The 25,981-nt window shown below is 36.6% G+C and overlaps 1 protein-coding gene across 12 annotated transcripts in view; it reads right to left on the bottom strand.

The window, feature by feature from the left end:
* Positions 1–25,981, bottom strand: part of CEP128 (centrosomal protein 128) — a 447,534-nt gene that overhangs the window by 156,374 nt on the left and 265,179 nt on the right. Inside the window, exon 21 of one of the 12 annotated variants that reach the window (XM_058429727.1) lies at positions 23,420–23,504. The exons of the other annotated variants lie outside the window; for them this stretch is intronic. Coding sequence (XP_058285710.1) covers positions 23,455–23,504 — 50 coding nt within the window. The 3' untranslated portion in view covers positions 23,420–23,454. Of the gene's footprint in view, positions 1–23,419; positions 23,505–25,981 lie in introns of those variants that run through there. 12 annotated transcript variants of the gene reach the window in all.

Genomic DNA, 25,981 nt, shown 5'->3' with positions numbered 1-25,981 from the left:
TTCTATAAGGAAGTTCTCCATCAAATTTAATGAGTTACATAGAAGAAAAAAAGGTCAATTGAAAGTGAAGGATCCTCAAGTATTTCTCAATAAACACAACTATATATATAGCAATAAAAAAACAACTAATTCAAGCCAACAACCCCCTTGCTTTCAACATTCTTCTTCCTATAGCTTGAGTTACAGGTTGCTTTAGGCCAACTTCACTGAAAGCAAGGGCATGCCACCAGGATAGAATACGAGAGCCGTGAGTAAAAATAATTAGGATGAACTCCGTTTTGTTTTCTCCACCTGAAAAGTTTATATCCCTCTTAACTACGGTGTTACTAGGAAACTAAATGTAGAAAGTTCTAAGTTGCCTCTGGAGAATATTAAATTTAGCTCTAGTCTATCTAAATCTAATGAGAAGTTTTGTGAATAAGCATTCTTAAAACAAAATCAAAAGAAAACCAAATATAAATTTACCATTTTATGAGCAAGAAACAGACCAGAATCAATATTTTTGATTAGTTACTAAATTTCTCTCCTCTGGTCATCACCTGAAATCCAGGATCACAGTTTTTGTTGGTTGTGGGTACAACTAAGTCACCTGTACAGACTTTTCTTACCCTGGCCTAACCCTAATATGATATAAACAGAGCTGAACCAGATATACTAACAGAATATCTAGTCAGGTTTGACTAGTTGGAAGTCCATTCATTTTCTTAGGATAAATTGCACTTTAAAAACTGGTGGCATAGTGGCCGGGCACGGTGACTCATGCCTATAATCCCAGCACTTTGGGAGGCCAAGGTGGGTGGATCACGAAGTCAGGTGTTCAAGACCGGCCTGGCCAAGATGGTGAAACCCCATCACTACTAAAAATACAAAAATTAGCCATGCATGATGGTGGGTGCCTGTAATCCCAGCTACTTGGGAGGCTGAGGCAGGGAATTGCTTGAACAGGGGAGGCAAAGGTTGCAGTGAGCCGAGATCACGCCACTGCGCTCCAGCCTGGGCGATAGAGCTAGACTCTATCTCAAAAAAAAAAAATTTAAAAAAAAAAAATGGTGGCTTGTCATTTTTCCTAAAAGGAAGAAATCTATTTTGGCCTCAAATTTAGTGGCCACTAATAAATGGAGATTAAAACCTCTCAGGGGGCTGAGCGCGGTGGCTCACTCCTGTAATCCCAGCACTTTGGGAGGCCAATGTGGGCGGACGGATCACCTAAGGTCAGGAGTTCAAGACATCCTGGTCAACATGGCAAAACTCTTTCTCTACTAAAAATACAAAAATTAGCCAGAAGTGGTGGTATGAGCCTGTGATCCCAGGTACTCGGGAGGCTGAGTCAGGAAAATTGCTTGAACCCAGGAGTAAGAGGTCACGGCAGGCAGAAATCACACCACTGCACTCCAGCCTGGGTGACAGAGTGAGACTCTGTCTCAAAAACAAAAACAGAAACCACCTCTCAGGGGGATAACATAAAGAAGTAGCTGTATTTAGTGTGTGATTTCTACATGTAATTCCCATTAATACTAGAGAACAAACATGTAAAAAGCTTTATAGAAGGAACACAGGAGAAAATTTTTGAAACTTTTTACTAAGGCAACAAAAGATCAATTTTGAACAAGAAAAAGAAATCCTTTGTAACCAAAAAGACTAACAAGGTAACATGTAATGTACCTTTAAAAACCTTTTTTGAAGGCAAGAACTCTTATGTACACCAAGTTTAAATTCAAAGCCCCATTGAATATCTACTCTACTTCAGTGACAGCCTTAAAAAAAAGTATAAATACTAACAGGAGACCTGTGTTACTGTTTATAGTTTTTTTTTTTTTTAACACTATCACCACAGTAAAGTACTTTAGATTGATAATTTAGATCTTCCAGAAACATGAAAAAAATTAAGAGTTAATTGGTTTTTAATTCACCTAGAACAAGTTTTAAAAAGGTAATTTGTCATTTCTGATCTGACATCGCTTATGGGCATGGCAACTATGGAAGAATTATGGTAGGGGATATAGAAAATGATAGGGAGAGGAAATTGGTTTTGAGTCTCCTTAGATTGTACATCAACATTCTTTTATTGTTGTTGTTTGCAGGCTTTACTGCCCTATTCACATTTATGCTTGTCAGCAAATTTCCCTTGGCTACATTCAAAAGGCAGCTGTTCATCCACACTCCTCAATGAATAAATATATCAAGCCAATTCTTGGCCTGGGGACATGATCTGATTTCTAGAAGAGTTGCCAGCTTCTTTCTTTTAAGAGACTCAGTATATCACTTGGACCCCAGCAGCTTACATACTTATTTATTTTTGAGTTAACTATTACTATATTCCAACAACAATACTACAAAAGTAGGGTAATCAATGTTGAGATGCCAAGGCTCAAAGAAACAAGTAATGCAATTAGTTAACATCTTAAAATAAGAATGATGCAGATTCCTTCCTAAAAGTTTATAACAGGTACAATAAATGTGATACCTTTATGAAAAGAAGTCTGGTTGATCAAGAATTTGAAACAGGCACAAGCAACTAGCAGAACCTGTCTCATGAGGTCCATCAGTGCTATTTTGAGAAGGGAACACCATGGACAAAATCATATTAGCTACGAAGCTTTTCTACCACCCTAGATGAACATTTAGCTCTCACAGCAATGCTTAAAGTTACATAATGAGACTGCTGACAGGGGACAGGGAGCAACCAGACTGCACAATGCAACTTTTGTTTCAATGTTAACTGACCCACATGAGCAGAAAGTATAATAAACATGGCCTGTGAATACTAGAGGAAACAAATTTAGAGACATGTTTAGAAAGACAGTAGAAAGAGTATTGTGACAAGTGGTAAAATGTTTTCAAAGGACAAAGTTATTGAAAAATCTAACTTCCCATCAAGGAAGTGTCAAATCTTTTACCAGAAAATAAAATTTGCTAATTAAGATAAAATTGTAAGGTACAAATAGGTCATAGTTCAGTTGGAGGAGAACATTCTAGAGAGAAAAGTGGCAAGATTTGGTAATAATTTTTTCCTACAGCAGGAAAGGGGTCAAAAAAAAACACAGTTTCTAAAATGGCCCTCTCTGTCTCAAAATAATTTATCTTACCATGCATTAAAATTCATCCTTATTACCTGCTTAAAGGTTTCCAATTGAAGTGTATGTTTCCTGAGTACATGGAGCTTGGCACATAACAAGGGCACCATATACATTTGTTAAATGAATAAAGATATGCATGCATTGGTATGCAAGTAGAAAATCACAGCATTAATGCCATCATTTATGGCTTTCCTTCACTTAACATGCCTTACTGACATCTATAACTCCGTGGTCTACTCAGTTGAGAGTTCGCCCACTTTAAAAGTTTGAAGTTATTACACCAACTAAAATGAAAAGCACTTACTAATCCAAACAATTATGGTATTACTATAAAACCATAACAATGACATTTATATTTTAACCAATAGCAGAGGCCAGTACCAATCGGTTACACTGGAAACTAGTGACTCAGGTGTGTACTATTAGCAGCATTTGCTTTTTAAGAATTTCTGTAAAACAATTCTAAATAATAATGACACCCAATTTCCAAGTCAGATGTGCAACTATATGACATACCATCCATACTTACAATTTCTCAATTATTCTGACGGATTTCGTCTACCCACGCCCCCTTATCAGGGGGTTTGGGAGGTCTTTTACTGAAGTACAACCCTAGACTTTCCTGGAATCCAAGTTCATTTAACTGAAATGTTCTCAGAACTGAACAGTATGTGGTAAAGGCTGTGTTGACCAGGGAGTGCAGATCTGATGGCATGTGGTAAATGCTCACAAATGGATAGGCAGGTCTTCTGTGTACGCAAAAGTATTAACAGTATGAATTAGCTAGGTTATACCATCATAGGTTTATTTTATCCCCTCTTCCTTTCTTTACCCATATACTCTAAATCTCTCAAAGACAGAACAGAACCTGACTTTGAGACATGAAAAGATTTAAATAACAGTACAGAGCTCACTGCACTTCAAACACGTCACTGTATTTTGTCTCTGTAAAATTTAAAGCCTTCGGCTTGTACATATTACTTGAATTAACATGTCAGTGTATATGTTAAAATATTTTTTGCTTATTGTGAGTTCTGAGATATAAATGCCATAGGTGATATCAATATAATAATTGTTCATCTTGAGCAAGTCATGTGCCATTTTCTACATGAGACACTTGCCAATGATAAAAAATATAAAGTTAGATCTCTTATCAGATCTTACAACTGCAGTGATAAATCTGGAAGAGTTTATAACTAATATAAATACAGCCTACATCATATTTAGGTATAGACAGACACATGCTAAACAGCAACTCAAAAGAACTACCAGATCATTACTTTGTTGACTGAAAAGCTTCAATGACAACATTGATTAAATATGATTTTCAGGTACTATGCTAAGCACAGCCAATTCTCACAACAGTCTTATAAGGTATTGAATGTTATTTTCCATGTTTCATGCATGAGAGGAAACTGAAGGTTAGAAATGTTACTAATATGTAACATTCTCAAAGTCACATAGCAAGTGCTACACTGATTCGGCTATCTTAGCCATTTGGCTATCCTGTCTCTTCAGCACATTCTTCTTATACATACACCCTGAGACATTCAGCAATATTTTATCTACACTACCAATTTTACTCTAAAAAAATTCTACTCAATAGCATTAGCCAAGTCACTGCTTTGCTCATAAAAACAAAATTCATATTCTTATCTACTGCCTTACACAGGTCTTTCCACAGACCCTTCAACACATGTACCAGAGGAATCCCATAAAAGCCAATATAGTGCTACATAGTAAAGCGTCACTGAAGACGTCATTGCTGAATAAAAGTTCATTTGCTTGAAGTTGGGTGTGGCTACTCAATGAAATAGAAATATGGGATTAACCAATGGAACTAGTAAGCTTTCTGAAAGGAATAGTTTAAAATAAAACATGCTCCCCCCACAGAAAAATCAACAGCATCTGTCTTTCCTCCTCTTCTGCTCCATTTTCAACAATGCCATGGCATTATTTGAACATTTAAAACTAAACAAATCTACTGGTTTGTTTTGCTATTAATTTCATTGCTGGATCATCCCTAGATCTTAAAGCCATCATCAATATACTTCAAGAGTACCTGAAAGATACAGGAAGTCCTAGCAACCACAGTGGAAGCAGGAAGTTGCTCTTAGGTAATGAATCTTTTTAACTGGAGACATAGTTCTGGTTGCAATAGAGCCTAAACTGAAGTCTCCCTCTTAAGAATAAAAAAAAATAGTAGAAATTGTTTTCATTGAGAATATTTGTATAGTTGAGATGTCAAATTATTTGTAAGAACTTCAGATGCACATTTTACCTAGATACAATATAAATAAACTGTGAATACAGGTTAGCACTGCCCTTTATACAAATATTCTGAAATTATAATTCTTATCTTTTCATTAAAGCAGGTTTTTGCTAGGCAGTTGGACTTCAAATAAATATATGTATTAAGCAATATAAGTACTTTTTCCTAGAGTGCTTTATGCTTTATAATTCAAAATTTTCATTAATGTTGCCTCTCAACTTCAATTAATGAGATTTAAACAATGATCAGAATAACCGACAAAATATGAATGCAAAGTAGTGTTGTGGAGGGTGAATAAAATTGCTTAATGGACTAAAAAACATCAATTGCTTAATTATACAGAATACATTGAGCTGAAACAATATCACTCAGTTTCTATTAAATCTTCCATCAGCAGAGATAGAAGCTTCCTGGCTGCTTGGAGACACATTTTTTCCAGATCTGGGAGGACTACACGATTTTCAGATACGAGCAACGTGATCTCAACTGAATGCGTGGGAAACATAGCACTGAGAAAATTTCAAATGACCCTGTATCAGAGTACATTTGTTGAAACACTGATGAAAAATGGGTATGTACATCATTTATGAGCACTAAAATATTTAGGAAAGTTAGTATAATTAGTTTATGCCATGAAAAGTGATGATTTACATGTTTTATAGTGGCAAATCTGCTTGTTTCTGTTTAAAATAGAAAATATTAAGCACACTTTTAAACCTTTAACTTTAAAGTCTAAAATTGAGTTTATGCCTAAGAAATGACATTGCAATCTCTAGAGACAGTAATTTACTATCCTTCTTAATTATTGGCTAACTACAATTTTTTTAAATCAACTGTTTGAAGAATTATTACTCATTGTGACCTTAGTCTTTGCAAGAGTGAAGACAGACTGTCAAAACCAACCTCTACCTTGTTCACTCAACAATATAAGCCATGTATCCAGCCTTTAATTTGACAGTGTGCAGTTAAATAGAGGATTTGCCACACTGCAAATCAAGAAAAATGGAAAATAAAGAGTTGTCTACGTAACTATATTCTGTAGCTTAGAATATAATGATTATTTTTCCATACATAATAATTAGATGGCAGACAATGGGATAACATATCTTTTGTAAAACTGAGAGAGGAAAAATAACACATTAGACATGGTCCTTGAGGTAAAAGTAATCTCATGTAGGTCTTAGGGACCACACTAATATTAGTACCAGCACTTTACAATAGAACTGTCTGCAGTGATATAGAAATGTCCCATATCTGAGCTGCAAATACAAGAACCATTAAACAAATGTGGCTACCAAGTACCTGAAATGTGGCCAGTGCAACTGAGGCACTGAAATTTTCATTTTATTTAACAAATAGTCACATGTGGCCAGTTACTTGTATACTGGAAATGCAGTTCTAAACTTCTTTTTGTACCATCCTTGACAATGACACTCTTGAATAATTCTATCACTGTATTATCTTTTGTTACAGTAATAAACAACACCAATGTGTAATCAGAAATTATTTTTCACCATGCTCCTTGCAGTCTTCACTACAGGCCCCAGGCTGAGAGAGCAGCCTCTCTAGGATATTGTCAGCCTCATGTCAGAGGCAAAGAAAAGAGAAACTGCAGGCTGCAACTGGCTTGAAACTTTTCTGTTTAAAGGTAATTCATGTCGCTTCCACACATATTTTATTGGTTAAAACTAGCATGACCTCTCTTGATTTCAATAGGATGGAGCCTAATGTCACATAGCCAAACTGATGTCAAAGGGACCAGGCAATATGATCCTCCTCCAGGGAGAAGTAGCAAAAGTTTTCAAAACAGTACAATCTACCATAAGAATAAAATTTTGATTTCAGTCAATGAACATACGCTTTGCTTCAAACTGTTTGCCAGATAGGATATAAAATGACCCTAGATCTGATAATTCGCTATTTTCCAGCCACCTTCCAATAATTATAATAACCACAATGATATCAATCACAATAAAAACAGCAGTAACAGAAATCAGAAGAGGAGCGATAAGCACCAACACTGACTGAGCCTCTTCTCTGTGCAAGCACTACCAAAGATGCTATACATAGACGATTGCACTGAATTCTCACAACAACTCCATGAGGTTGGCATCGTTTCCCTTACCCCCTTACAAGAGAGGAAGCTGAGGCTCAGGCCTGCAGCCAGAGAGCTAGGAAACTGCAGAGCCCGATTATAATCACAGATGGTTCACATAGGATTGGCCTCAAGTCTTGTTCTTGTTCCACAACACAGCACTGGTACCCCAATGCCTGGCATCAGCGTTGCTCTTTATTAATTGTTACACCAGTATTTAGAGGCAGCTCCAGTGTCAAATTTATCTGCTAACTCTTACCCTAAACTGACCACCCCCTACATCTCTACACTTCCAAAATTCTTAGCAGCCCCCAATATAAATATCACCCATATCTGCCCCTGGCAGGAAGATACTAAATCAATTTTCTCACCACCTTTCTTGGAAAATGTGCACTTCTAGGGCTCATTTGCCACCTCACATTGCGGTTCAGCCTAGAATATGGGTTGACGTTAATTATGGACAATAATCTAGGTAATACCTAAAAATCAGAAATAGGAGATGCCCTCTGGTCTAGATGTCCTAAAAAAGATGGTGAGGGCCTCAAGAAAAAAAAAAGAAGGCCTCAAGGCCTTCTGGCAGCAGATATCAGAAGCAATAGACAGAGTTCAGGTCAAACTCAACCCTTTGCAGGGCTTGAAAACAACCAAACTCACAGATTCTAAGGAAATCAGTGCATCAGAGAGTTTAGCAAATTAGCTATTTTAACAGTGAGCAAGCTGAGAAAGAGCTATCAGAGGGACATAGCCAGCAAGCTGATATTTTGGCTAAAAAAGAGGTCACAAAGCAGAGATAGAATATGAGGGCAAAAAAAAAATACTGTATTAATTATTGACCACGTAGGACCCTGTGCTGAACAACTACTTACAATAGCTCTAAGAGGTGGACATTATTTATCGCCATTTTGCAAATGAGGAAACTGTGGCCATGGGAGGATAAATTCATTGTCCTGGTCACAAAGTGGTAGAGAAAGGATTCAATCAAAGCTAGGTCTATCCAACTTCAGGAATGAATGCTTGACTATACTCCATCACTTGACTACAGTGTGACTGCAGGATATCTCAGTATATCTTGACATTATCAGTGACTCACCCAAACCTTAAAGGAGGTTTACTTTAACAACTGGAAACCAATGAGCAAACGCTTCTGCCAAAAGCAAAGGTCTAAAACCTGAGAACACAGTGAAAATCTACAATCCTAAAATGGATTTGCTCTAATAGCGCAAACTTTACAAAAAGTCAACTCAAAGTAGATTTTAGGTCACTTTAGATCATATCCTGCCACAACAGGATATCCTACTGATCTTTACAAATGCTTGAGTTGACTCCTTTCAATTTTAATTATTAAACATTCTATGTGGAAATAAAGAAAATTTGAATTTCTGATCCAGAATGCTGATTCTACGAATTATTTGGGTGTCAAGTGCTTGAAGAAATTTGTCCACATTTTAACGTGTCATATAGAATACATCTACATTGTCCAAGTAGATTGGGAGCAGTGCTGCTTTACATGACTAGGAGCCAGTGGGGTATGTGAAACCATAATTTAGAACAGATACACAAGAATTTCCAGATAGCACCAATAGTCAAAACTACCAACATGAGACCCCCTAGGCTAAAGCAAAACAAAATCTAATTAATTGGTGATGGCTAAGAGACACGGAAGTTAATTAACTTGGGAGAAAAGGCATAAGGCAGAGACTGAAAGGGAAAAGAGGAATGCTGGATTTAATTGACTATCCCGGCTTCAGCTCTAACCTCTTTATTGTCAGGCACTTTGGCCTGTGATAGGGGTATAATCAAACTCATGCTACCACACACACATTTTTAGCTTTATGTGGCAAGCAACAAAAGTTTCAAACTACATAAAAAGAAAAAGGGGATAATTCACAGGTTAAGCATGATGAAAACATGGTAGTAAAGCCATCTTCTAAATGACCTGAATGACTGTCTAAACAACTGCTCTTTATTCCCTAATCTCTCTTGGGGAGAAATTTATAGAGACAGGCAGATATAGAAAGATCCTTTCTGAAAAAAAAAATCGTTTTAATTAAGTGGGAGAATTGAATCAAGATGACTGACAAAGAAAATGCACATTTCTCCGCTTCAGGTCTAAACTCAAAAAATGACAGTTGTGAAATAAGTTAAAAAAAAATACAGCTTACCAGCACTAGAAACCAGAAAGGATGCCTTAGAATGATCAAAGTGTGAAAGATTATTATAACTTTCAAAGCAGATGGAATTGGAATTACGGAGAAAGCAGGGAGGAGTAAACATTATCCAAAAGAGAGAAGAGAAAATTACCTTTAAGGTATGAGTAATTCCAGGGCTTTTCCAATTGCAAAGTCAAACGGTTACTTAAAAATCAGGAGAGGACAACCACCAGGGTAGTTAATTTTACAACTCTATTAAGCTGGTTCAATGAAGTTTAGTTAAAATGAGCTGCAGAGGGACGTTATGTGGCCCCAGGATAAACCCCTAAGGAATCCTTTTAAATAAAACATGAAAAGAATAAAGAAGGACAAGCATAGATTAGATATCCAAATTCTGCTGACACTGGAAGAAGAAACAAAGGTAGGGAGTGCCTGACTCTAGCCTATGTGCCAGGACAAAGCCTGAAGCTGCCTTGTGTGAACTGGAGTTCTAACACCAGAGAAACACACTTTTTATGAAACAAAATAAGGCAGGCCTTCCTAATTTCTGTCCTTTAAGAAGTAGGAAAGCACTTGATTCCCAGGAAATCAGCAACATTCACAGGCCTCTGGTCATGGGCCCCTTCCCCAGTCAGAACCACTAGTTCTTGAAGAATTATCATATCATATTCTGAAATACACATCAAACAAAAATCCAACAACGATGAGTCAACTTGGGACAAAAACACCATCACTCATTCACTGATTCTACAAATGTCTGTTGAGAGCCTATTGCATAAATAATGGAAACTTTAAGATGTTACGGATATTGCAATGAACAAAGTACTGTCCTCACAAAGCATATATTCAAGTAGGAAAAGAGAGAGACAAACAAACAAACAAACAAACAAAAAACAAACACATATAATCAATAAACCATCAGTCCCAGGAGAAAACTAAAGCAGGGTAAGAGGGATAGCAAGTAACAAATGACGAAGAACAAAATTAACTTCACAAAAGACAGAAGAGGAGAAATAAAATAGAAAAAAGTAAGCACTAATAAACTTCCAATCAGAATGGCATAGTAAGTTCAGGCTTTGACTGTCCGTCTTTGCTTCAAAAACACACCAAGAATAAGTACTACATAAAAACAAGAAGTCAGAAAACCATTTCCAGGACCCCAAACAAAGTAAACATCTGCATAAACACAAACCCTCACAGACCTCCAAAGATGAGCATGGCTGGACCTGCTTGGTTCCAGATTGTGATGCAGTGGATAAGGCTTTCAGCTCCCACAAGATATGGAGACCCAAAATGCTCATTCCAGTAGAGAAAGGCGCACAGGATCTTTGGTTAAAGCCAGGAGCTTCAGGTAAGGGTACAGACATTAGAAGGCAGCTGATGAAAAATGCTGCCTGAGACCATGAGGCTGACTGAAGCTGAAAGGCACCTACACATTTTAAAAATGGGAACAACAGTGTGGCCGAGGGGCTTAATAATTGGATGTGAATCCAGCAAATAAATTCGCCAAAGGAAGCCAGAGTCAACTATAAAAAAAAAGATTTAGAAATGTGGGATAGAAGTAACTATAAAACTGTTAGGGAATGGGGAATCCAGAGTAAGAAGGTGAAAACCCAATAGCAATAACTAAACAATAAAAACGAGTTTTTGAACCCAAATTCTAAAATAAAATTTAAAAAATGCTAAAAAGCCAGCCAACAAATCAATACTCAGAAATGAATTTCCTTCAAATTAAAATGAATTTTACGTGGTGCTATGACAAAGACTTTTAAAAATAATATCCCGCCCAAAGTACTGATAATGATGATGACGCTGATGATGAAAACAACAGTGATGGTGATAATGGTGTCATTCCTGATAATAGTAAACAGTATTTAAAAATTTACTATGTGCCCAACATTATTTTAAGCATTTTACATAAAGTAGTACACTTATTCCTTGCACAATCCCCACAACAGTCTGTGAGGTAAATGTTTAAATTAGTCTGATTCTAACACTGAGGAAACAAAGGCAGTCAAGTTAAATAATAGGCTAAAGAAACACAGCTGCTATGTGAAGAGCTGGAATTCAAACCTAGGCAGGATTCCACCAGAGCCTGTAAATTTATCTCTCTGAAAGAAGAAAGAAAATTTGCTAAACATTTTGAAAGAATAAGAAATTGTAAAACACAGAGGCATATATAAAACAAAAATTTTTTGGATAAAAGAGAAATATTAGAAAATGAAATAGAAAACTATTAAAATAAAAATAAAATACGTGTAACAAATTCTTGGCTGAACAGTAAATTACAGAATTAGAAAATGACAAGGTTGGGGGATTCATTTTGAATATAGTACAGAGAAGAGAGATTGTTAAAAATAACATGAAACATCAATTATGTCACATGAAGAATAGATTGAGAGGTCCCAATAATTGTACATTAGGAGTCCCCAAGGAAGAGAATAAAGGAAATGCTTGACACAATACAGGATGAAATAATGGGTGAGAATTTTAAAAATTACAGAAAATTTTGAGTTCTCAGATCCCAAGCTGGCCTGAAATAGAAGGTGGGTGATATGGTTTGACTGTGTCCCCACCCAAAACTCATCTTGAATTTTAGCTCCCATAATTCCCACATGTCATGGGAGGGACCCAGTGGGAGGTAATTGAATCACAGGGGTGAGCCTTTCCTGTGCTGTTCTCATGATAATGAGTAAGTCTCACAAGATGATGGTTTTATAAAAAGAAGTTCCCCTGCACAAGCTCTCTTGCTTGCCACCATGTAAGACATGCCTTCATCCTTCCTCTTCTACATGATTGTGAGGCCTCCCCAGCCATGAAGAACTGTGAGTCAATTAAACCTCTTTTCTTTATAAATTGTCTAGGGTATGTCTTTATTAGCAGCATGAGAACAGACAAATACCCTGGGAAAATTGGATATCCATATGCAAATGAGTGAAACTGGACTCGTATGTCTCACCACATACAAAAATTAATTCAAGATGGATCAAAGACTTAAATGTAAGACCTGAAAACAAAAATACTAGAAGAAAATCTAAGGAAAACTCTTCTGGACATGGGTCTAGGCAAAGAATTCATGACAAAAACCTCAAAAGTATAAACAACAAAAACAAAAATAGACAAATGGGACTTAATTTATAAGCTTCTGTACAGCATAAGAAAAATCAAAATAGTAAGTAGACAACCTGCAGAATGGGAAAAAATACCTGTAAACTATGCATCTGACAAGGGACTGATTGCCAGATTTACGTGAAAGTCAAACAACTCAACAGAAAAAAAAAAAAAAAAACAGAAATAACCTCATTAAAAAGGGGGCAATGGACATGAATACAATTTTTAAAAGAAGACATACAAATGGCCAACAAGTATATGAGAAAATGTTCAACAGCACTAATAATCGGAGAATGCAAATTAAAACCACAATAACATACCATCTTACAGTAGTCAGTACGGCTATTACTAAAAAGTCCCTGCAAGGATGTGGAGAAAAAGGAGCTTTTGGTAGAAATGTAATGTAGTACAATCTCTATGAAAAATAGTATGGAGATTTCTCAAAGAACTAAAAATAAGTATACCATTTGATCCAGCAATTCCATGAGTAGGCATCTATTTGTACGCCATTCTCGAACGGCTATAAAGAAATACCTGAGACTGGATATTTCATAAGAAAAGAGGTTTAAATGGCTCACAGTTCTACAGGCTGTACAGGAAGCATAGTTCTGCAGGCTGTACAGGCATCTGCTTCTGGGGAGGCCTCAGGAAGCTCACAGTTCTGCAGGCTGTACAAGCATCTGCTTCTGGAGAGGCCTCAGGAAGCTTCTAATCATGACATAAGGTGAAGGGGGAGCTGGCACATTACATGCTAAAAGCAGGAGCAAGAGGAGGGGAGATGCCACATACTTGAAACCATCAGATCTGGTAAGAACTCACTGACTATCACGAGGATGGTATCAACAAGATGGCACTAAACCATTCATGAGAAATCCACCCCCATAATACAATCACCTCCCACCAGGACTTGCCTCAAACATTGGGGATTACATTTCAACATGAGATTTAAGCAGGGCAAATATCCAAACTATATCACTATCCAAAAGAATCATTATATAAAAAAGATACCTTTACTCATGTGTTTAATTGCTGTACTATTCACAATAGCAAAGACGTGGATTCAACCTGTATCCATCAAGGGATGATTAAATAAAGACACAGTGATCTGTCTGCCTGTCTACCTACTTGCCTATCTACCTACCTACCTATTTATATACACACACACAGGAATACTACTCTGACATAAAGAAAAATGAAGTCATGTCTTTTGCAGAAACGTGGATGGAATGGGAGGCCATTATCTTAAGTGAAATAACTCAGAAACAAAAAGTCAAATAGTATATGTTCTCACTTATAAGTGGGAGCTAAATAATGTGTACACATGGACATAGAGTGTGGAACAATAGATACTGGAGATTAGAAAGAGTATGAGGGGCGTGAGAGATGAGAAATTACTTAATGGATACAATTGTGTATTATTTGGGTGACGGTAACACTAAAGGCCCGGACTCCTGCACTACATATAGCCATGTAACAAAACTGTACTTATAACCCCTTAAATTTACATAAATTTTAAAAAGAAATAAAAATAAATGTTAAAGAATCTATTTTAGTACACAAAAAAGGAAAAATGAAATAAGTCATGGGATGTAAGAAATGGAGGATTTTTTTTATCAGTGAGAGAGATTTTACACATACTTTGTATTCTTTATATAAATTTGATTCAATGGTACTAATAGTTACCTTGATCTGTAAGAAAAGCATCACATTCAGTTGTTTTTCTTTCTTACTTTTAACTTCTGCTAAACCAGAGAATCCTTACTTAAATCAAACGGTCATCAGGGCAATGAGTACAATCATTTGGTGATTCTCTAGGATGTTGTAGATAAGTAGATCAAACAGAGATCCAGAAAGAATGCAGGGATATGCTATAGATAAGGACCTCCAGCATTTTGTCAGATGGTAAGTTATCAGATATAACACATTAAAAGCTAGAAAGCTACACATTTCCATGAAATAAATAAAAGCAAATAGATTTATTAAAGGTAGCCTATTAAATTGATTCTTTTTGAATTAAATATAGGGAATAAGGCTGACAGGTTTACCTCTTTATAGTTAAATGGCCTTGGATTGTAGGTAAGATACTAGCAGTGTCAGACAATTTATGTTCTCTGACAGACTTCCTCATCAGTTATACATGTGTCATTAACAAAAATATCACAAGACAGACATCTAGGGAAGAGTATCAGGCTAAGATCAATTCAGTCATTCTCAAACCTTGTCTCATATCAAACCATCACATAACATAAACTCATAGACTCTCTATTCTTTATAAATAAAAGTTAAAATCTCTTTTCTCTGTCAAGGACAAGCCATGGGGAATGAACAGAAATAAACAGGCAATCTACTAATAACAGAAACAAAAACTTTACATATGTATACAATTCAAACTGAAATTCACCACTCTTTTTGCAAGCTGGGTAAATTGGATGCTTTCCTTTAATGAGCCATGGAGAAAGACTGATTGATTACAGAGGATGTTGCTTTATGGTTTACTGTTCACAAATCACTGATCTCCTTATTGTATTGTCTATATATAGTAATCTGTTTTCTCCTTCTTGGGTTTTTTCTGTGTGGGGCGGGTGGGGGGTGGTAGGGAACGTAGAGGGGACAGGTGGGGGAGAATTTTATATCTTCAAAATTATCCTCACATATCAAAACTGACAGGCCTATGAAGTTTAAAAGCACCTTTCACAATTCCAATTTGGTAAAAGCGAAAACAGAGATTTACACCAAAGAGATGACACATACAAATTCTGACCTTGAAGCCTGGGGCCTGCCAATTATAAATTACAGGTTTCTAGGCCTATTTTTCTTGCAATATCAATAGGACATAAAAGCTAGCTATTGGATGTAAAATAAACAAATCTATACAATTCATTACAAACAAATAAATTCAAGCAAGCTGGGCAAAAATATTTTTAAAAACAGTCTTCACAAGAAGCATAGAAGTCTTCTCTTGTTTCTCTCTGAAATTTACATTATCATTAAACAAATTTTGAGATACTTAATAAGCCAAAAAAAAGGTGAACTGAAAGTGAACAGAAAAATGTCTTTTTTTAAAAAATCATAGAATTGCTGATGCTATACTCAGTATATTAAAATACTAGTTGAAATCTAATTTCTATAAAATGCAGCCAGAAAGTTAACCAATCAACAAACAAAAGCAACATAGCTAAGTCTGTTTAGGTAGAATATTCAGTTACAATGTGCATGTGTGCATGTGTGTGTAGGAATGGAAGCCATAATAATTTTGACCCAAATATATCTTAAAGCTTTGATGTTTTTAACACTTTTCTAGGTCCCTTGTTTTTCATTGTCAACTACAGACATATATTCATGCCTATTAAATAAAGACACATATACATATGGTTTATTGTCCCATTTCTTTGAAAATTTCTTTGACTTCTAAATGAGTTGGTTAGGTTTGTTTCATCAGAACAGCCTGTGCTTTCTAAATAACAAATATTTATTTTCTAATTTAAAACTACTATAGCATCTGGGGATAATAATATATTTATATAAAAAATAAGCAAAATCAAAAGATAATAGTTTTAAGCATAATCACCCCATTAAAATTTGTGAAACTGAATTAAGTAAAAATTGTCAATGACAATTTAATTCCAATCTTTTTCTAAAAATAATTTATTCTCAAACTTAAGGTTTAAAACTTTTGTCTCTAAGATTTTCAACATTAAAAAAAGTATGTGATGGTTAGAACTCACCTTAGAAAAGACAAGTAAACATTTATGTATAGTAAGACCTATATAACAGTACTTTCTCATATTTAGAGAGTTTTCTTCCCTGAAATGTATTTTAGGACCATTAGTAACAATAACAGTAAAATTTGTAGTCTTAGCAAAAATGAGAAGATTTACATAATTATAAAGCATTTTAAAACAATTCCATTCTGAAATCATAAAATACGTCTGTGGTATTTGTTTGCACTATTAAAGCAAGCCAGAGTATTTATTAAAAGAAATATATTATCATTTCTTGCCTCAGTAAAACTATTGTTTCATTAGAGTTGATGAGCATTTTTAAAATGCACTAAAGCAAAGGGATATCACACTCAGAAATGTAAAACCGCTTACAACCTATAATCCTGGTCTACCTTTGGTTTTCTTGAAGGAGATATGAACGCCTTTTCTTTTCTCCTTCTCTCTCTCTCTCTTTCTTTTAGCATCAGAATGCTACAAAGATAAGCTTTCATAAAGTCCCAACAATTAATTAATTCAAGAATATGCTATCTTCACTTCAGAAATAATAAATAATGGATTTTGAATCATTGGTCCTTTACAGGAAATTGTACCTCTGACTGGCAAATTTTGAAGCAGCTCAGCAGAGAAAATAAAATAAACAAAAAGAAATAGGCTTCTGAGAAAAAGGCCAATTACCTTACTTTTCTTAGACAAAAGAATTTTTCAGTTTCTTGCATACTAATTCACAGTTGTTGTTGTTTTTTTCATTTGGGAAAATGCACATATTTTTGGTACAGAGAACTGGTAATGAGCAGTTTTCATCTGAATACCCGGGTTCCAATGTTGGCTTTGACAAACACCAATTGTGTGATCTCTGAACCCAAGGAGATAACATCAAAATAAAGGACAATTTAAAGGATTACTAACAGCAATGGACACTATGCTTAGAGTACAATAAGCAGTCCATGAATAATGTTAATATAATAAATATTCCTGCAAGTATTCACTATCATCATCATTCTTATTATAGAGATTTTAGAGATCACATCATTATAATGCTTTTCCATTTCTGCTTACTAACAAGTGATCCTTCAGTGTTCAAACTCTGTGACATATCCTGTGATTTCTGCAAAATGTATTACGAGGTTCTGAACATATTCAAGGTCAAATGCAAAACATATTTTAAAACAGGTAAGAAAAAATGTGTAAGGGATTAATTTTCTTCTCCTTATAAGAACATTTCTTTATTGAGTTTTAGAAAACCTCTACAGTCTTAAATGAAGAAAAATGTGTCTCAAAAATATGTTTATATACACATATATATGCATATGTATATATGTATGTATAACAGTATATGTGTTAATGACATAGAAAAAAGACATTTCAGCCCATCTAACTTGTTTTTATTTTATTTACACCATATATACTGCAACTGAACTAACTCTATTACAGAGAAGACATTAAGGTTAAACAGTTACAAATGGCTTAACCACTAGAGATCTTAATTCATACTTTTCCCTATAAAGTAACCCATACATCTTGCTCCAATGCATAAATGCAGCATACAGACACATTCCATTAAAACTACCTGGATAAACTTATAAGGATCCTACTCTCTATAGCGCATTACTTGCATCTTGTATAAAGTAAGGACCTGTTTCAAGGGTCTAATGGAAATTCTATTCCTATGTAAATAAACTATTAAGCATAGCCATTTTGCTTTAATTGCACAATCACCTTGTACTTTTTAACCTCTCCTATTCCCATACGTGAACCTTTTAATTTCAATCATTCATTCTTGATTTCTCATTTACAGAAAATGTCAAACATATACAAAAGTAGACAATATAAGGCTTTGCTATTCGAAGTGTGTTGATGTACATTTGAGTTCTTTTCTGATTTTTGTTATTATCAATGTTGATTCTAAGAATATTCTTGTACATACCACTGTTAGACACATGCAACAGATTTTCTTGGGTAAATACCGAAAAGTAGTATTACTGGAACATACAGTATGTGAGTATTCAACTTTATGTTTTTTAAGAGAAGTCACAAAAATTTACACTAGGCCAATTCATGAAACCCTGGTGATCCATAACGCTTCGAACACTTGATGCTGTAAGATTTAAATCTATACTAACTTGGTGTAAAAATGGGATTTTATTGAATTACCAACTTGAGATTATGTCACATTTCTTCCTAGGATTATTGGGTCTATGTGTCTTCTCTGAAATGTCTTTAGCTCATTTTTTGACTGAATTTTCATCTTACTGATTTGTAGGAATTCATTTGTTCTTGATAATAATCATAAGTAGGTTACATTTTAGAATTAATATCTGTAATTGGTCTCTTTCCTTTTTTGTTTTTGAAACACATTTTGATGAACAAAAATATTTAATTTTAAGATAGTCAAATCTATCCATGAGTGAGGCATACTTTTAAATATTTTCCCATATGGATAAAATTTTTCCCTACCCACTTACTGAATAGCCCTTCTATTCGCCCCCCAATGTTCAATGGGAACTGTTATATTTCAGGCTTTTGCATCTATTCCTGTGTTGCCAGGATTGTTACTGAATTGTTCATCCGTGAACCAATGCCACACTAGTTTTGATAACTTCACAAACAGCCATGACATTTATTGGCATGAAATGCTATCTTTGTTCACTTCAGAATTTCTCTAGGCTACTTGTTAATCTACATATTCCTAAATATTTTAGAATCAGTTTGTCAAGTTCTATAATAAGTGTTGCTGGTATTTTTATTAGAAATTTGTATCACTGCATCTGTAGGCTCATTTTCAAAGAACTGAACATACCTATGATATACAGTCCTTCTATTCATAAACACAAGACAGATCACCTTTCATTTACTTTTTATTTAAAGTATTTTAAATATTTCAGTAAAGTTTTGTGTAGGTACACATTACACATCTTTTGGTAAATAGCTTCCATGGTACTTTATCATGTTTTCCTTTCTGAAGATGGAATCTTTAAACTTACATTTCCTAATTGTCTACTGCTAGTGAACATATTTTATTGATTTCATATATTGAGTTTTACATTCAGAAACTTGCTGACTTCCATTATTTCTATTAATTTGTAAATTCTTTTTTTAAAAAACAAATAATCAGATCATCTCCAAAGCAGGCAGTTTTATTTCCTCCATCCCAACGTTTATACCATAAATATCTTCATCTTAGTTTATTGCACTAGCTGGCAGCTAAGACTAGGTGTATGGTTGAATAAAAGTGGTGATAATGAGTACAGTTCCTCAGTTCCTTTTACTTAATTTTTTAAATGCTAGTATCCTCCTATTTAAAAGGATGTTTCAAAGATTTTTTTCCACAGATATATCACATTTAAAAATTCCCTTAATTTATTAAGATTTTTTGTAACACAAATTTGTGTTGGAATTAATCAGATGTTTTATGCAACTATTACCATAATCATGTGATGTTTCTCACTTAATTAATTAATGTGGTAAATAACATCAATTTTCTGATATTAAAATATATTTGCAGATCTGGGACAAAGCCAACCTGACCATTTTATATGATTTTTATACAATATTAGATATTTACATTTATGATTGTGAATGAAATGAGCCTAAAATGCTCACTTCTTGTACTCCTTTTCTGATTTTAGTATCAGAATTATATTGGCCTCACATTTTAGACTATGGGGAGCAAAACTGAAAAAGCATTACATCTAATGGAAGGCTTTTAAATAAATGCAGTAGATCTATCATCCCATGATGTATAAAAAGTTTACTTCAATATTTCTTCAAACTTGGAGTGTATGTGTAAGGAGGGGAGTACATGCATGTTTCCATCTGCTTCTTGTCTTCATAACCTGTGTCTTATCTACAGATATATTACAGGTAGAAAGGCTAGGCATGGTGGCTGACACCTATAATCCCAGTACTTTGAGAGGCCGAGGTGGGCAGATCACCGGAGGTCGTCAGGAGTTCAAGACCAGCCTGGCCAACATGGTGAAACACCGTATCTACTAAAAAAATTAGCCAGGTGTGGTGGCGAGTGACTGTGGTGCCAACCTACTCAAGAGGCTGAGGCAGGAGAATCACTTGAACCCAGTAGGGGGAGGTGGCAGTGAGCCCAGATGGTGCCACTGCACTCCAGCCTGGGCAACAGAGTGAGACTTCGTCTAAAAAAAAAAAAAAAAAAAAGCCAACTAGAAAACTCTTCTCCCACCTAGGTGGTTTTAATAGAATATAGTAAAGTTGGCCGGGCACGGTGGCTCACACCTGTAATCCCAGCACTTTGGGAGGCCGAAGCGGGCGGATCACAAGGTCAGGAGATTGAGACCATCCTGGCTAACACGGTGAAACCCCGTCTCTACTAAAAAATACAAAAAAATTAGCCGGGCGAGGTGGCGGGCACCTGTAGTCCCAGCTACGCGGGAGGCTGAGGCAGGAGAATGGCGTGAACCCCGGGGGACGGAGCCTGCAGTGAGCCAAGATCGCGCCACTGCACTCCAGCCTGGGTGAAAGAGCGAGACTCCTTCTCAAAAAAAAAAAAAAAAAAAAGAATATAGTAAAGTTTAGTGGAAAATATTCAATAAAGAGTGAAAAACAAATAATGCTACTTAGTTAAAAAAAAAAAAAAGAATCACTTAAGGAAGTTGTGAGTTAAAAAGTCATCACCTAGAGTTCGTGAAATGTATACCTTACGGAAGTGTGTTTCAGCCTAGTGAAAAGGGACTGATCTAGAAATAAATTAAAAGAAAAACAGCAATATTATTTATCTTACAATAAAGCCAAAAAACCTTCATTGTAATTGGAGCATTAGATTGGCATTAAAACAAGACATTTAGGACTGTGTGCACATAAAAAGTTTGAATGTTCAAAAACATGTTTAAGAGACATCTTTCACGTTTTAGAATTATAGTCCTGAGTATAGAAAACTGCAATAAACTAATTTATACTTTTCAGACTTTCTTGGCTTAAGAAAAGATTATTTGTCAATTCCTATCCACCCTCTACTTTCAACATGGACAGTTGCTCTGTAAAATATATATATATATGCTCAAGGAAACATGGCACAGTAGCTGAAGTTAGGAAGAACTGCCCATCTGTTATGCATGAATTCCTGAAGGTAAGCTGAGAGCCCTCATTTCAATTAAAATGAAATGGAACCACATGTATACAGTAGATCCAAACTTTCTATTACTTTTTTCTTAAACGTAGCCATTGGGGATAGTCCAAATCTCACTGAAAAAGAAATTCAAAAGTTACCTTAATATAAAAGATCTATCAAAAATATCAAACACAGCTTGACATTGCTTAATCTAAAATGTTCTCACTCCATTCCAAAAAAAAAAAAAAAAAAAAAAGACCGTAAATCTGTATGAGAATAACCAATTACTTGTTTGGCTCTCTGCTGCCCCTGCCTCCCGAAATGGCAGATTAGAGGCTTTTAGCATGCCTTGGCCACTTGGAAACAGCAAGATAGTGCATAAAGATCAACTCCGTGAGCTTTAATTCCAGAAGGAAAATGGGAATCCACTGGAATCCTAAAAGATACCCCAGATCCAGGGGAGAAGAATGCAGACAAACAGCCCCTGTGACTCAAACAGCTGGTAACAGTGAATGAAGTGCCAATACATGAAGAGCTTCCCTCTGTGACTCATCTTTCCACTGGGGTCAATGGAGAGCACTTTGTTTCTCCCAAGCCCTGGAGTTAACATGGTGAGAGGCTTAAAGACACTGAGAGGGAAAGACACCTGGAAAAGCTGCAGGCATTTTCCAAGACTGAGGACCAAGAGCACAACGCAATTTTTAATTTGGGTCCATGTTGCGGGAAGTCAGGGACCCCGAACGGAGGGACCGGCTGGAACCGTGGCAGAGGAACATAAATTGTGAAGATTTCATTTTAATATGGACATATATCAGTTCCCAAAATTAATACTTTTATAATGTCTTATGCCTGTCTTTACTGCCATCTCTGAACATAAACTGTGAAGATTTCATTTTAATATGGACATTTATCACTTTCCAAATAATACTCTTATAATTTCTTACGCCTGTCTTATTTTAATCTCTTAATCCTGTTATCTTCGTAAGCTGAGGATATATGTCACCTCAGGACCACTGTGATAATTGTATCTAACTGTACAAATTGATTGTAGAACATGTGTGTTTGAACAATATGAGATCAGTGCACCTTGAAAATGAACAGAATAACAGCGATTTTTAGGGAACAAGGGAAGACAACCATAAGATCTGACTGCCTATGGGGTCAGGCAGAATAGAGCCACATTTTTCTTCTTGCAAGAGCCTATAAACAGACGTGCAAGTAGGGAAGATATCGCTAAATTCTTTTCCCAGCAAGGAATATTAATATTTAATACCCTGGGGAAGGAATGCATTCCTAGGGGCAGGCCTATAAACGACCGCTCTGGGAGTGACTGTCTTATGCAGCTGAGATAAGCACTGAAATATGCCCTGGTCTCCTGCAGTACTCTCAGGCTTACTAGGGTGGGGAAAAATCCCACCCTGGTGAATTTGAAGTCAGACTGGTTCTCTACTCTCAAACCCTGTTTTCTGTTAAGATGCTTATCAAGGCAATATGTGCACAGCTAAACATAGACTCTTATCAGGAGTTTTTGATTTTGCCTTTTGTCTTATGATCTTTGCTTTGCACTTTGCCTTGTGATACTAGCTTTGCCCTTTGCCTTGTGACTTTATTGGCCTCAGAAGCATGTGATCTTTGTTCTCCTTTTTGCCCTTTGAAGCAGGTGATCTTTGTGACCTACTCCCTGTTTACACCCCCTCCCCTTTTTAAGTCCTTAATAAAAACCTGCTGGTTTTGCACCTCAGGTGGGCATCACAGTCCTACCAATATGTGATGTCACCCCCGGAGGCCCAGCTGTAAAATTCCTCTCTTTGTACTCTTTCTCTTTATTTCTCAGCTAGCCAACACTTAGGGAAAATAGAAAGAACCTACCTTGAAATATTGGGGGTGGGTTCCCCCAATAGATCCATACGAAGTCAGCCGGTCTGTGTGGAGCGTAGTTGCACATGCATTTTAGTCTTGAGCCAGAGATTGGAGTGCCTGCTCTGGAGCTAGGTACGAGCCTTCACAGGGAGAACAGAAGTGTGGAAAGTGCCTCAGTAGCAAGCGCTGGAATTCTGCTCTCCCTTGCAGCAGGCTTAGGGGTGGGATGAGAGCTGCTACAGCTGTGGTTTCTCCTAGGTGACAAGACTTGCAGGCAGAGCCAGCTTGGGGACCTGGAACTAATCTGCATGTGCCATTGCTAGGTGCCCAAGTATGCTCCCCTCAGATCATGGTAACGTGATCCACCCTGAAGCAGAAAGCCAGGTATTTGGAGCACCCACTTGCCTAGACCAGCATCCCACCCTTCATGGATATAGATCCTGGTAAGCATGGCCCTCTGCGCTCCATGCCCAGGAGGATCTCCAAGTATTCAGAGTACTCGCTCACCTGGTTCAGGAGCCAGTGCAGCCCCATCCTTCCTGGACATATATCGTAGTATATGAAGACCCTCTCTGCTCCACACACAGACAAATATCCAGGCATTTCAAGCACCCATTCACCAGGATTAGCAGTTTGAACTGTCCTACCCATACTGTGCAGAAATTGTGGTACAGTAGGACCTTCTGCAGTCCATACCCACACATATCTCCAAGAATCTGAAGGATGTACTCTCCTAGATTAGAAGTGTAGGCCACCCATCAACACCCCATCACCATGCAGAGAAATTGGGGCTGAGGTTTCCCAGCTTTAACACTAGGCACACCTCTAGTTGCTTGGTGACCACACGCTGGATTCTCTCCTAGCACTGGTGCTTGTGTTTACCATTGGGGGACCTGTATTCAGGCCTACCCAGTGTGGCTCTGCCAATCATGCCCACCAACCCCCACCAGTGCTGAGCAGGGAGCTCAGACCACTGTGCACCCCACGGATCAGCCCATTGCCTGAGACAACAGAGATCCCCTCCCAATAAACAAGAATCAAGTATATACTATACGTATATACCATGCTGGCTATATACCATGCTGGCTATAGTCGGCTCTTGCTCATAAATGCCAGATACTACCTTATAGGTCAAACTGCACAGCCCAATATAAAATCTGCCAGAAGAAGTACATAGCACTATAAAAGCAAAGCCAAGAGACCCTACCCATGATCCTCTACATTCACACTCCCTAGAGAGGAAGGGAAAAGGTAAAAAGAAAGAAAAAAAATATTATAGGGCAAGGAAAAAACAGAAAAAAATCCTACCTGCACAAAAATAATTACAAAAAGTATAAATGTCAGCACCAGATGAGAAAGAACCAGTGAAGGAATACTGGCACCATGAAAAATCTGAATGTAGTGACACCACCAATAGATCACATTAGCTCTCCAGCAATGGTACCTAGCCAAAATGGAAACTCAGAAATAACAGATAAGGAAATTCAAAGGCCAGGCATGGTGAGTGATATGGTTTGGCTGTGTCCCACCCAAATCTCAAATTGAATTGTAGTTCCCATAATCCCCACATGTTGTGGGAGGGGGCAGGTAGCAGGTAATTGAATCATGGGGGTTTCCCCCATGTTGTTCTCATGATAGTGAGTGAGTTCTCATGAGGTGATGGTTTTATAGGCATTGGCATTTCCTCTGCTGGCATTCATTCTCTTCTCCCTGCCGCCTTATGAAGAAGGTTTCCCCTTTGCCTTCCGCCATGATTGTAAGTTTCCTGAGGCCTACCCAGCCATGCTGAACTGTGAGTCAATTAAATCTCTTTTCTTTATAAAGTACACAGTCTCAGGCAGTTCTTTATAGCAACAAGAGAACAGTCTAATACAGTGAGTCATCTCTATAATCCCAGCGCACTAGGAGGCCAAGGTGGAAGGATTGCTTCAGGGCAGGATTTTGAGACCAGTCTGGGCAACATAGCAAGGCCTTGTCTCTATGAAAAAATTAAACAAAAATAAGCCAGGCAGGGTGGTGCACACCAGTAGTCCTAGCTACTCAGGAGGCTGAGACAGAAGGATCACTTGAACCTAGGAGATCAAACACACGGTTAGCTATGATCATGCCACTGCACTGCAGCCTGGTTGACAGAGTAAGACCCTTTCCCCCCACAAAAAAATAAAAAAGAAAACAAGAAAAATAATTCAAAGCATGGATTGCAAGGAAGCTCAAGGAGATCCAAGAAAAGTTTGAAAACCAAACCCAGAAACTTCTAAAGCAATCCAGTAAGTGAAGAAAAAGATAAGCATCTTAAAAAACAATCAGAACTTCTGGAATTGAAAAACTCAAAGAATTTCAAAATGAAAGCTTTATCAATAAACCAGCTGAAGTAGAAGAAAAAAAAATCACAACTTGAAAATTGGTGTTTTGAACTAACCCAGTCAGACAAACATAAGGAAAAATGAATTTTAAAATATGAATTCTTTGAGAAATATGGAATTACATAAAGTGACCAAACCTAGGAATTATTGGCATTCCTGAGAGTGAAGGAGAAAAAGTAAATAACCTGAGAAACATATTTGAGGGAATAATTCAAGAAACTGTCCCTATTCTTGCTAGAGAAATATTCACATAC

Source organism: Hylobates moloch, unplaced genomic scaffold (genome assembly GCF_009828535.3).
Source record: "Hylobates moloch isolate HMO894 unplaced genomic scaffold, HMol_V3 SCAFFOLD_16, whole genome shotgun sequence".
In the NCBI taxonomy this organism is placed as follows: Eukaryota; Metazoa; Chordata; class Mammalia; order Primates; family Hylobatidae; genus Hylobates; species Hylobates moloch.
This window is presented reverse-complemented; position numbering and strand designations above follow the sequence as displayed.